Source organism: Rutilus rutilus (assembly GCF_951802725.1).
Source record: "Rutilus rutilus genome assembly, chromosome: 15".
NCBI classification, from domain to species: domain Eukaryota; kingdom Metazoa; phylum Chordata; class Actinopteri; order Cypriniformes; family Leuciscidae; genus Rutilus; species Rutilus rutilus.
The window spans coordinates 23,859,432-23,873,800 of NC_140220.1; the positions used below are offsets into that span (position 1 = coordinate 23,859,432).

The following is a 14,369-nucleotide window of genomic DNA, read 5'->3' on the forward strand; positions in this document are numbered from 1 at the left end:
TTGCTGTCTTTATCTAAATATCTGAGTGGTAAATGTTATGGGCTGATATGAGGGTTTTTTTCTAGATAGCGGAGAGGGACTGAATATGTAAGAGGAACTTACATATTCAGGGCACGTCCCAAACTTAGGAAGGTGAACTGGGACTCAGTGCAGATGGCAAGGGAAAAAGAGAGCAGAGCCTGACATGTCCTGTCATTTACCCAGACGGTACGCACGCCTGTGAAAGTGAGTGTGGTTATCTGCATTTTACGTCTGAGAATAGCTGTCACGCGCTGTCAGTCGTGGAGAGGCTAGTAATGACACGTATTTATCTACCCATATGTGCGTGAATGTGGGTAACATTGCATTTAAATACTTAGAATTCCATCAAAGGAGGGAGTGGTTGGAGCTGTGGCATACTGGTTAGCGCACATACTGCAGATACCTGTACATTGAGCCATGGCTGAGCTCATGTAGGTGGGACGGGTTCATTCACGGCATGTCCTGAATGTGTTTCCCCATCCCTCCTAGTTCAACACAATCTCAACACAATCTAGTGTTATTGCTATCCTGTGACATTTTTTATGTTTATTTCAGGTGGGTTGTAAAGGTTTTAAGTTTTATAATATAAAAACCTAAAACGGCAATTATTTTGTTGTAAATTTAGAATGTATTGTATTGTAGTTTCATTTTTTTAATTTATTTATTTATTGATTCAAGTAATGAAAACCTAAAACCAATTCATTAAAATGTATTTTTGTCAGTTTTGGAGTCTATCCATCCATCCATCCATCCATCCATCCATCCATCCATCCATCACAATTGTCCATCCATTCATCATCCATCACAGTTATCCATCCATCCATCCATCCATCCATCCAACCATCCATCCATCCATCCATCACAATTGTCCATCCATCCATCCACCCATCCACCCATCCATCCATCCATCCATCCATCCATCACAATTGTCCATCCATTCATCATCCATCACAGTTGTCCATCGCAATTGTCCATCCTTCCATCCTTCCATCCATCCATCCATCCATCCATCACAATTGTCCATCCATTCATCATCCATCACAGTTGTCCATCGCAATTGTCCATCCTTCCATCCTTCCATCCATCCATCCATCCATCACAATTGTCCATCCATTCATCATCCATCACAGTTGTCCATCGCAATTGTCCATCCTTCCATCCTTCCATCCATCACAGTTATCCATCGCAATTGTCCATCGCAATTGTCCATTCATCCATCCTTCCATCCATCCATCCATCACAATTGTCCATCCATCCATCCATCCATCCATCCATCCATCCATCACAATTATCCATCCATCCATCCATCCATCCATCCATCCATCCATCCATCCATCCATCCATCCATCCATCCATCCATCCATCACAATTGTCCATCCATTCATCATCCATCACAGTTGTCCATCACAATTGTCCATCCTTCCATCCTTCCATCCATCACAGTTATCCATCACAATTGTCCATCGCAATTGTCCATCCATCCATCCTTCCATCCATCCATCCATCCATCCATCCATCCATCCATCCATCCATCCATCCATCCATCCATCCATCCATCCATCAATCACAATTGTCCATCGCAATTGTCCATCCATCCATCCATGGTATTCTAGGTGGTTGCTAGTGTGTTTTGGCTAGTTCAAAACAGCCCTTTCCCACGTCTTCACGAGGTCCAATGCCTTAGCAAACATCACTACTGTAATAAAGCCTCAGTGTTTGTCTGTATAGCATGTCCTGACTATTTGACCCCAGCTGGTCTGTAAACGGCAGTGTCAGCAGGGTTCCTATAAGACTGGCCGAGATGTGGTCAGAGAAGTGTGCACTAGCCCCGGCACCCACAGCCGGCCGCAGCGCCTGGCACTGTGTGCCTGTTAGTGGTGGGTGATTTATGGGGATTAAGCAGGCTTGTTGGCAGCGTGCTACTTATGGGCATCCAATTTACTGCCTGTTTCCTCCTCCTCCTCTTGCCCTCCTTACTCTTCCATAGCTCCGTGGGTGCTGTAGTCCCTGGCATGGTGGATGATCCTTTAGACGTAGCGGGATGCACAATTCTTTCAGGAGCTTTTTATAGAGCGTCAATTAGTCTTGGAAAGCGTGAAGGAATATTCCGGATGGATTTGTAGTAGCGGCAGTTGTCCCAGTAGAAGTGGGAGGCACGGAATAGTCCTCTGCCGTGATGATTTCTGTGCTCTACAAGGTGTATCAAGCACCTTATGTACTAGTTTTGTCTGCTGATGTCTGTTGAAGTCCATCCCAGCTATGCAGTTTTGCTACTGATCTACTCAAAGATGGAAGCTGAAGTAATGTCAAGAGGACGTAGTAGTTTTGAATAGTATGACCTTGGTAAAGAAAATCATTCTTTCCATTGTGTTATCTGCTGCTGGCTGAGCATACTGACCTGACATAGTTTCAGCAAAACGTTCCTCATTCCTCTATCTACTTGAACTTCACTCTTTAAGCAGTTTTCACACTTGGTTTGATTGACTTGTCCAAATCTGAGTTTGATTCCACCCTCTTCCCCCTGCAGGACTCCTTCCCCTTGTAGTCCTGAACCAAGATATGGTTGCAACCATCATAGTGTTTAACAGGTTTGCTAGGTAACAATTAGCGATTGTCAAGTCAAAATGTCCACCAACCGACTAGTCAATTAGTTTAAGTCTAGGTTTTCTTTTTCTAACTTAAGAAATTGTTTCTTGCAGCTGTGTTGTTAAGGGCATGACTTGATATAGGCCTACAATTTCTTCAAGATGATGTTACTATGCTAATCGTGTAATACACTGTCAGTAAGGTAAAACAGTGTAAAACACTGTAGTTCTCGTTTTTTTTTAGAAAGGACTTTTTATGGTTTGTGCAATAAACAAAAGTAGACGATTGTTTTGCAGATTCACAAGGTATTAGCTTTGTGGTGTTAAAAATTGTGCATTATTTATTGTGCTCCGTCCAGATATTTTTTACACATAAGAACCCTTAAGAAACCTGTCCGATGTGATGAAAATGATGCAAAATCAGCCTAAATATAAATATACCAGCTAATTATTCTGACAACCTCCTGACTATGCAGTTATGATAATTTTGAGAGATTGGTTTTACTACCAAACATTAACATGAAATAAACACATCACAGTCTGCAAATATTATGCATTAATAATATGCACTTTCAAAAGTATCTGGTCAGTATTTTTGAAAGAAGTCTCATATATATATATATATTACTGTATAATGTAATATAGACCTGTGATGACTTGCATCATTACTCTAGTTTTCAGTGTCACATGATCCCTCAGAAATCGTTCTAATGCAATGTATGCTGCTCTGATTTATTATTATTCTCAATGTTAAAAATATTTGTGCTGCTTAGTATTTTTGTGGAAACAGTGATACATTTATTTTTTTGTCAGGATTGATGAATAGAAATTCAAAAGAACAAGATTTATTTAAAATAAATATCTGTTGTAGCCGTTATTAATGTCTTTACTGGCACTTTTAATTTAGTTTTTGCTGATAAAAATACTAATTTCATTCAGAAAAAAAAAAAAAACTCTTACTGATCAAACTTTTGAATGGTATATTGTCAAGAATTTAAGCCACACAGTAATGAAAAATCCAATATTCTATAGTAAGCAAATGAAACGTCATCATTAGTGATTCACTGTATCAAATCAGGTTGAGTTGGATTCATACCAGTTGGAATCCATACTGGAGTGCACATACTGGACTCCATTAGGTGGTTTGCCGGTGCACATCCAAGTTCACGAGCAGAGTTGATATGAGAGATATGAGGATATGAGCTTAATTCCTTCATCCATGGTGTGAGTTTTTCACGGATTTGGCTTTGTAAGCACATCTTCTCAGAGTCCTGCAGAGCCGTGTTTTATCTCACCAAACATTTCACTCCATCTGCAGTCAGTTCTGAAATAAACCGATAAAGAAAAAACACGAAAGGCAACCACAAATGATTTACTTCTATGTCTGGTGGATTGGTCACCACTTTTCATGCGCGGTAAAAGTTCTCCGGCTCACCCACTTTCCTCGCATGCTCTGAATGTGTGGCGTGTCCCAGAGGAGACCTTAGCCTAGATATTCGAAATATCTCCAGCGCCTCAGGAGAATGATGCACTAAACCTCGCCTTATGTCTCGTGGAGGAAGAGAGGAGGGCAAATAACATAAAAATATTTAGCATGTGCCTCCATTGAGATACTGTCATGTTTCTGATAGGAAATGTGACGTGATTTTTTATAAAAATTTTTGCTTCGTGAGAACCATTCATAGTGTTAAGAAATTACCAGGAAGAGAGGAAAAGAATAGGACGAAAGATGAAGTTGCATGTTGAACCTGCTTAGCCCATATGAGCATCAAGGATCAACGTGTCCTTGCTTTGCCACAATTTTTTATTCTATATTCGTTTTTTTTTTTTTTTACATGTTTAATACACAAAAGGTGAAGCAAACAATGGTATTTTTCCTCCTGAAAGTGACAATATTCACAGATTTCCAATGCAGGACAGTGAGCCAGCTGGTCTGAATAGTATCAAGGATTATGCGATTCCAGATGTGCGGAGGTAAAGAGAGAGGCTAATGAAAATGGAAAGAAAAAAAGGCTAGAATGGGAAAATGTTTAGTGGAGAACTCGCTCTCCCTCTCTCGGAGAGATAATGGCAGTAATTGGACTGACTCACAGCTCCTCTCTGTGTGTTTCTCTCAGATAAAGAGCGCCGTGTGAATCTCTGCTGCTCTGCGACATGCTCTCTCCATTCGGAATTAAATGTTCTGCACACAATGTGCGGCGCGTGGCCAGGCGGTGGCTGGAGCTGGAAATGAAATGGCTGTTTAAATCCCCTCAGCGGCGGCTTATAGTGGCCACTACCCCGGCCTGCGGAGCGGAGTCCGGGACTTTAGAGGCTTTTTGCAGACTAGCCTCTTAAAGCTACTGCGCTCAGAACTGATGTGTTTGGGCTTTAACGTCGCAATACATTTAGGTTTTTTTGTGGGGCAGACTAATTCCACTGATTTACTGGTATTAAAGCTTTACATTTCAGATGTGGGATTGGAAATGAGCTTCTAAATCACATCCAAAATACTCCATATCTACACTGCAAGTAAATCTGATACTACCACATCTTTAAAGGGATAGTTCCCCCAAAACATTTACTCACTGTCATGGCGTTCCAAATATGTATGACTTTTTATATTATATATTTGTATTTTTTTTTATTTTATACATATATTTATATATATATTTTGTTTTTATTACATTTATTAACATTTTTTAAGAGTTTCAACTGTTTTTGTCCATACAATGACAGTCAATGGGGTCCAAAATTTAGGACCTATTTTATTTTATTTTTTTCATATACTATAATAGTATTTTATTCATGTTTTGAATTATTATAAAAAAAATGTTACCTTTTATGTTTATTTATGTTATTTGTATATAAAATATGTATATATAGTTTTTATTTTAGTACTTAAACTTTGTTTAAAAAATGAGAAATAAAATAAATAAAAAGTATTTATACTGTCTATATAGTTTTAGTTAGCCTAATTTTATATTTTTATTTTATACATATATTTATATTATTACATTTTTATTGCATTTGTTAAAAATTTTAAGAATGTTTCAACTGTTTTTGTCCATGCAGTGAAAGTCAATGATATACGATTATATATTTTTTTATTAATGTTTGAATATTTTAATTTTTTATTTCTTACATTTTAACATGTTTTGTGTTTTTTGTTATTTTTATATCTAAAATATGTATACATGGTTTTTATTTTAGTACTTAAAATGAAACTTTGTTTAAAAATAATTGAAATTACATAAAATAAGTGTGTATATATACATTTCAAGTACATTTTTTTATGGTTTTAGTGTTATATATGTTGTTATATATATATATATATATATATATATATATATATATATATATATATATATATATATATATATACATAAATGCATAAAAAAAACTAAAACCATAAAAAAAGGTTTTTGAAATAAAATGAAAGTTATTATATAATGTTACCATTTATTTGATTTCAAAAATATTTTTTATGGTTTAAGTTTAAGTTATCAATAATAACCCTACCCCATATAAAAAAAAGAAAAAAAAAGCGTCATACAGGTTTGTAACGACATGATCGCGGGTAAATAATGAGGGAAATTTCATTTTTGAGTGTACTATCTCTTAAAATGTTTTTTTTTTTTTTTACTTTATATCAAAGAAGGCCATATACTCATGTCCTACACTCAGGTCGCTCTGCTGTATTACGTCTTAGAGGCATCCACTCATCCCAGTCGATACATCTCGAGGTGTATCGATTTCTAAGTGATGCCATGTTGCTCGGTCGGCCTGCCTGAGCAGTTAGTGACGGTCCCTGTGGCCTCTTCTTCATCTGATAGCTGTTGTGGGGCAGAGCGCAGTGAGGTGGAGCTGGGTTTGATCTGCTGATGGCTCTGGCACCTGCAGTGATGCTACAGTGCCTCTGCGGCCAATTAACACATGAAAGGTGCTTCCCACCACCCGAGAGGAAGTGAAGGGGGCGACGGTGGAGGTGCACGGGAAAAAGAGATGGCTTTGTTTGCTCGTGCAATGACAAGGTGAGAGGCGAAAGAGAAGGCAGAGAGAGCTGATGAAACAATTTAGTGCTTCCTCCTGCCTGCGGAGAGAGGAAACACTGCGAGAAAACCAGCCAAAACCTCCTTCAGAAAGAGCGATGTCACACTGTGGAACATTATTAACATCAACAGTATTAACATTTAACATTTTCTGCAAGTTGTCATCTGAAGGGCTTTCAGAAGACATTTGGCCTTCTAAATATTTGCATTCTAGTTTATTTCAGACTTGGATATGTTAGTTTGTGAGAAAAAAAGTGTGGATTTGTAACATCTTTGTTTATCGCTGGTTTTAGTGCTTAAAGATGACGTGTGTGATATTTCCATGTTATTATTTTTTTTAATCCCAGTGTACTATATAGAGTTAGAGTATACTTTATTGTCCGTTTCAGTAAATTTGTCTTGGACTCAAAGCTGCATTAGTACACAACATACACACACAACATGCAACAACTATATATATATATATATATATATATATATATATATATATATATATATATATATATATACAGGGTGTAACAATATGTCTCAATATATCGCAATACAAAAATGCTAAAATATGTATCGTGGATAGTGACTATGTATTGTGTATAGTTCACCCAAAATAAAAATAACTGTGTGAGAAATAAATCCAAGTTTTCAGAGTTTTAGTGTCAGTACTACTATATATAATGTTGAATATAATGTATAATAATGCATTGGGGGAATATTTGTGGGTCCTGATAATGCCAAATGTCTTATGTTATTTTAAATATACTGTATCCTGTATGACAGAGTGCAAGCAAATTCGTCTAAATTCTGTATTTTCAGCTCCAGAATCCAGTGTCACCATTGTCCTGTGCATTGGGTTCCAGCACCAAGTCCAAGCCTATTCATTTACACCCACAATCCAATACCAAATTTAGCATTTTAATTAACATTAATTTTTTTGTTAACCTTTTATCATACCGTATGTATCATAGGTATCGCAATAATATTGTACCATGAGTCAGTATCTAGATACTGTATGTATTGAATCGTGACATAAGGGTATTGTTACACCCCTAATATATATAAGGGTTAAGGACAAATACTGTAAGTGAGCCCAAGATAAAGAAAACAAAATACTTTAAAAACTATATGTAGCCTATATAAAATATATATGCTCATCATAGATTTCAAGTCATTGTATGCATTAATTGCATTTTTATGGTATTTTTGTGTGTTAAATTCGAACGGACTTCCCAATGCTATGGATCCATCAAATTATGCCACAACACTTAGGTCAAATGAATTAAACATGTCTTTTATCTCTTCCCTTGCAGCCCTCGCTGGGAGTGAATGAGATGCCGTGTCGAGGCTAGAGGCAGCGGTGGACTGTTCCCGAGTCAGTGGAAAGCCCCTCTAGATGAGCCAGTCACAGCCACCCAGCTGCACGGTAAAGGAATAAGGATTTAATATGTCAACAGAGGCCGAGCTCCAGCCTGCTGCCAGACCCAGCGTCAGAAAGGATTCCAAGAGGAGAGGTACGAGGCCCTCATACGGGCGCATGTGTAAACAGACAAACACACACTCACGCCCGGGGGTTTGTTCAGTCTGTGGGGGTCGGCTTTAAAATCACAGGCATACTGTGCAGGTTCTACACACACAAACAATCACAAAACCATAGTGCCTCAAATACAGAATGGATTGGAAGGTTAGCTGAAGTCTTTTTTGGAACGTTTTCCATGCGTTTTGGATGGATGGATGGACGGATGGATGGATGGATAGAGCCTCATCTTTACTGTGGTTCACACTGTAACGGGTACTCAGACAGATGTTTGGGGATGGGACCAGTGCCAAGGGGCCTGTCTGTCATTGTATGGCCAGTGTATAGAGGGGACAGGCTGTTGCCTCTCTTGTTAAGAGTCTTGTTGCACTGTCCTCTTGTGATGTACCACCTGTTCCTTAGCGGCCACACAATGGCGTTTTGTGCCAGGCCATGAGCCCATGAGACCGTAGCGGCACAGCTGAGGGGCGAAGTGACACCAGATGTCCCATAGAGCTAGGAAATGGAGAGCAAACAGCGAGATCTGACTTCTACATAGCCTCGTGTGTCTAAGAACAAGTCTACGAACTTCTCATCTCTTTTAAAGATCTAGATATGCACATAGCGTCATATTTGGGGGTGTTAATGTGTCCTTGCGTTCAGAAATAACTCTAAGCAAAACAGAATGCATTTATATTTATTGTTAAATAAATTGTTTATTCAGTTCAAAATAATTGAAAGCATATAATGATGTATATATAAGTTCGTTCGTTCGTTCCTTCGTTCGTTCCTTCGTTCGTTCCTTCGTTCGTTCCTTCATTCATTCATTCATTCATTCATTCATTCAATCAATCAATCAATCAATCAATCATTCATTCATTTATTCATTATCATGTGAATCTCACAATAAATTGAAACATTCACAAAGAATGTTATATTTAGTTAGTTAGTTAGTTAGTTAATGTGAAAATAAATTGAAACATTCATAAAGTATATTATATTTAGTTAGTTAGTTAGTGAATGTGAAAATAAATTGAAACTCACAAAGCATATGAAATTTAGTTAGTGAATGTCACAATAAATTGAAACATTCACAAAGCATATGAAATTTAGTTAGTGAATGTCATAATAAATTGAAACATTCATAAAGTATACTATATTTAGTAAGTGAATGTCACAAATTAAACATTCACAAAGCATAGTATAGTTAGTTAGTTAGTTAGTTGTTAGTTAGTGAATATGAAAATAAATTGAAACTTTTACAAAACATATGGAGACATTTGTGGTTTGTATCGAAGACCTCTGCGCCAAACTTGAAACGCTTCACACTGGATCTCACACTGTTTAGTGGTCAGCGTAAATGCATTTGTTCTGAGCTCGCGCCTTGCTGTCTATTGGGCAGAGCTAATAAATGCTCCACGTGGGACAGTTCAAACGAGCGCTGTTCTGCGTTTGGTGCGTTTAAGGTTTCTCATACGCAACAGAAATGGCAGCGCTTATCAGTTTGGCACTCGCGGTTTACTGCTTCACCTGGCCTAGAATCTATTGCTGTCACCTTGTGTTGACATTGTGAAACTTCATGATTTACATGGCGGGCTGCATATAATATATTTTAATAGTCAAGCTGTGGGCCGCTTGAAATTCATCCCTGGGCCGGGACTTTGGACACCCCTGCTTGAAGTGTTCATCATTTTAGTTATGAGTTTCACAGAGACAGAAATGATACACTTAAGTAAAGGATCCATCTGATTCCTTCCATTCTTTTACTGCTTCAAATAGTCTTGTAGACCATGCTTTATGGTCAGAGTAGAAACAGTGAAAGACTAGATCGTTAATCTTTCTGTTTTTATCCTGTATCAAACAAAAACAGATATAATTACACCTCTGAGGAAGCACATGCACACAAATATGCTTTTCATTTGCATTGCCTTGAATATTTAAGCACTAAATAGTGCTTCTTCTCAACCAGTCAACAGTAACAAACAACATCCACCTGTCTCTTCACCATCTTCATAACAAGCCTGACCTGCATCTCTGTTCCCTATGGAATGGATGTAATTGCTCCTGCTGTCTTTTCCACTAGAAACCATTTGAGCGGGACAATCTATTGAGAATCCGTCTTTTTATGACCTCAAAACACCGGTAATCTGTTGCTAATGACACTGACCTTCCCTCCCCTATGGGAACCGGTTTAATATGACCTACAGCAAGCGGTTAATGACAGCCTTCTCCTCGTTCGAAGAAATGATCTGATCCTCCTATTAGCTGCTCTCTTCATACTGTACGTGCCTTACCCATAATGCAACAGTGGCCATTAGTGGAGAATGTGGCCTATAAATGCCTTGAATCATTGAAAGGGCCATATAAGCACACACCACTATCTATCCATCCATCCATCCATCCATCCATCCATCCATCCATCCATCCATCTATCCATCTATCTATCTATCTTTACAGTATTATTTGAAGTATTTTAACATTGTGAACAGTTGTACAATTTATTTTGTGTGATTATTTATATTTGTGTAAATATTTTTGTTTATTTTTAAGTATTTTAAAGAAATAGTCCACACAAAAGTAAAAAAAATTCTGTCATCATTTACTCACCCTCATGTTGTTCCAAACCTGTATGCATTTTTTTTTTTATGCAAAAAAAAAAAATATATATATATATATATATATATTTTTTTTTTCATATATATATATATATTTAACAATGTTGGTAAACAAACAGTTTTGTCCATTGTATGGATTAAAAATAAATAAATACAATGCAAGTGACAGGGAACCGAAATTGTTTGGTTACCAACATTCTTCAAAATATATTTTATGTTCTGCAAAAAAAAGAAAGAAAAGAAATTCACACAGGTTTGGAACGACATGAGGGTGAGTGAATTATGCCTTTAAATATGATAATCAAGGGAAGAAAAAACACTTCCTATATGTTTATTGTTGACGTTATAGAGAAATTAAAACCCATTCAAAGAAACACTTCAGTGTTTACCACAAATTAATTTTAAACAGACAAATCAGACAAATGCAGACAAGCTTGTTTGACATGCCCTCACTCTCAAACACTAAAAATGTTGAACAAAATTATTCAAGGTGAAAGAAAATCTACCCTAAACAACATGAAATACATTTTTACTTTTAACATGGATATATGACTTGATCCAAAATTCAATTCAGTTCAATGTTGGGTCGCCACTTGATGTTCATTGTAAAAAGTGGTTTATGAAGAAAAATCAGTTGAAAAGCAATGCCTCTGACAATAAAGGATTTGACAATCCACAGTCATCAGGATGATAATGACATTGGTGCAAACACACGCTGAGGTTTTAAACATGCCGCTAAATTAATTGAGAAATAATGAAGCAGGGTTTTACGTGTAGTCGGGTCCCGGAGGTCCGTAGAGGGAGAGCATAATAATAAGGAGAGAGAATACACACACACAAACACACACACACACACACACACACACACACACACACACACACACGTGTGAGAGTAAGTGCTCTTGGGGCAAGGTGTAATGAATATCAATGTCATTAGGGCACATTAGAACACCGCAACTAATAAATAAAGCATTCACTGCAGTGTTGATGAGCTCATCCCAGCTGCATTATCCCCCTTTCACTCCCAGTCCTTATATTTTCTAATTAATAACATAAATAGAAGTGAATTAAGCCCTTTATTTAACCTCAGCTATTGAGGAAGTGACAAGCGGCTAATGTGAAGTGTTATGTGTGTGTGTTTTCGTGTTCCTGAAAATGGTACTGTAAAAATCACAAGATAAAATAGTTCATTCAGAATCATACTGTGAAATGGAAGCAGGCTAGGACATTTTCTTTGGTAACACTTTGTTTCACAGTGTCCTTGTTACATATATTACATGTACTTACTGCATAATTACAAGCAACTTACCCTAAACCAAAACATAACCCTATAGTAATGTTGTTAATTAATATTACTCAATACTGTAATGTATGATTAGACTGTATAAGGGCACCTTAAAATAGAGTGTAACCTTCTATAGCACAATATGGTAGACAACAAAAATATTTCAAAACAAGAAACTTTTAGTAAAAAAAACAATGGTAATTCTTAAGGCATTCTATGCTTATGCATTATTTTGTCTGACAAATCAATATCTTTTTTGGGTGGGGGGTTAAATGAAGCAAAACATACTAAGACTAATGAGTACCTTAAATGCTTGAATTTAATATTTAAATGTAATTTAACATCAAGGTACAGTTGGGCAAGTGAACAGAACATTAAAATATTTTTTGGTGCCAATGTGTGCACATAAAAAACTGTAAACTGCTATAAACTTCTATAAAACAGAAAAGTGGTCATATATTTAGCAAAATCTATGAATCGTCATAAATTATTCACACTATTACAGTTAATCTGTAAATATACAAAAGATGACCGTAACAAAAATAGTAGTCAAAAATGAAGTCACAGTATATCACTCACATTATTATAATAAATTGTAGAACGATTACAGTAAAAAATTAAACCTGAAGTACAGCAGGAACACACTGTATGTCGATTTTGTAATGCAGGTGTATAAAACCTGTTAACCTGTTAAAACCTGTGTGAATATGAACACTGAAAAAAAAAAAAAAAACGGGAGGAAAAAGAGTTTGCTTTCATAACATGATGATTGCTGTTATTGTGTTCACGATCTTGCCGAGATCTTCATTTGAAGGTATTTGAGTGTATGAAAGCAAACTGCAATTTCACATATATGCCTCCATAGTAAGACGCAACTATTGTTATCAGAAGCGGGAGGCGGAATGTTTTCTCTATTGTATTTTTGAAGAAGTTGTCAGATTCACAATACACTTCCTGTCAAACACGAGCTTTAATGGTAGGCATACATGTAAGAGAACACATTTAAAACATATAGTGTATAGAGTGTGTCAGTGAGTGTTGGTATTGTCGGATAGAGATACCGTAATCACCAGAACCAAGGGTTTAATTGATTTGGTTCTGAATTGTGCTCTGTTTTCCTTTTCCTGGACTGGTCTTTTGTTGAAGATGTGGATCATTGTCAGAGTTGACATGCTGGGGTTTATTACGCTCTGAGACTGATCATTAAGCTGTCCAGATCTCTGTCTCTCTTCCATATTAACATCTCTCATTCCATCTTTTTTATCCAGAATTCCTTTTTTGTGTGCCTCAAATCAGTGACTGGCAGCTTTAGATGGAGGTTGATTGCCAGCGGGAGGGCTATGGCAGCTTAACAGCATTTCATCAAACGTATGGAATAAGAATAAAACTGGAAAGGATTTTCAGATGAACGGAAATAGAACTGGAATAAAACCAAAGCAGATCTCTTTTCTGTGCTTCTGGTTAGCCGTCATTGGCTCAGTGCATGAGACTGGTGGGATATTATCTCCAGTGTTGTGCGTTATTCAGAACTGAATGGAAAGTACATTTTAAATTCCCATTCAAAACCTAAATTTGAGTTGAGATAGGAAAGATGGTGAATTTGGATATAAAAAATGGAAAGTGAAATGGAATGATAATCGGTGAAATTAAAGAATTATTATTATTTATTATACAATACAATGCAATACAAACATATGGGTTTAAAACAGTTTAAAGTTGTTTTTAGAAGTATCTTATGCTCACCAAGGCTACATTTAATTGATCAAAATAGTAATATTGTAAATTATTATTATTATAATATATGATATTTTAAAATGTCATTTATGTGATTTTCAGTATCATTACTTCAGTCTTCAGTCTCACATGATCCTTCAGAAATCATCAATATGCTAATTTGCTGCTCAAGATACTTATGTCAAGACCTCTACTGTCACTTTTGATCATGTAATTAAAAAGAAAAATCTTACTGACCACAGTTGTTTAATGGTATAGTGGAAAATATGGCAGTTTGAAATGTTGGCAGTTTAAAATTCCATTTAAATTGTACTTCTTTATATTAAAATTACATATAAAAAAAAAAGGTTTTCATTTAAGATATTAACTGTAAAGTCTTTTAGATTTTTTGGGCCTAAAAACAATTAAAACAATTAAATTTCGGATTTTTGCGTTAGTTGCTGATATTTTAAATGCCACCTACTGGATTTACACACACACACACACACACACACACACACACACACACACACACACACACACACACACACACACACACACACACACACACATATATTCCGGTATATATAATATATATATATATATATATAT

General features: G+C 36.4%; 1 protein-coding gene across 5 annotated transcripts in view; it reads left to right on the forward strand.

The window, feature by feature from the left end:
• dab1a (DAB adaptor protein 1a) overlaps positions 1–14,369 on the forward strand; it is a 158,563-nt gene that overhangs the window by 50,558 nt on the left and 93,636 nt on the right. For all 5 annotated transcript variants that reach the window (XM_084432492.1, XM_084432493.1, XM_084432496.1 and 2 more), the window contains exon 2: positions 7,942–8,142. In XM_084432492.1, coding sequence (XP_084288618.1) covers positions 8,076–8,142 — 67 coding nt within the window. In that variant the 5' untranslated portion in view covers positions 7,942–8,075. The remainder of the gene's footprint in view (positions 1–7,941; positions 8,143–14,369) is intronic.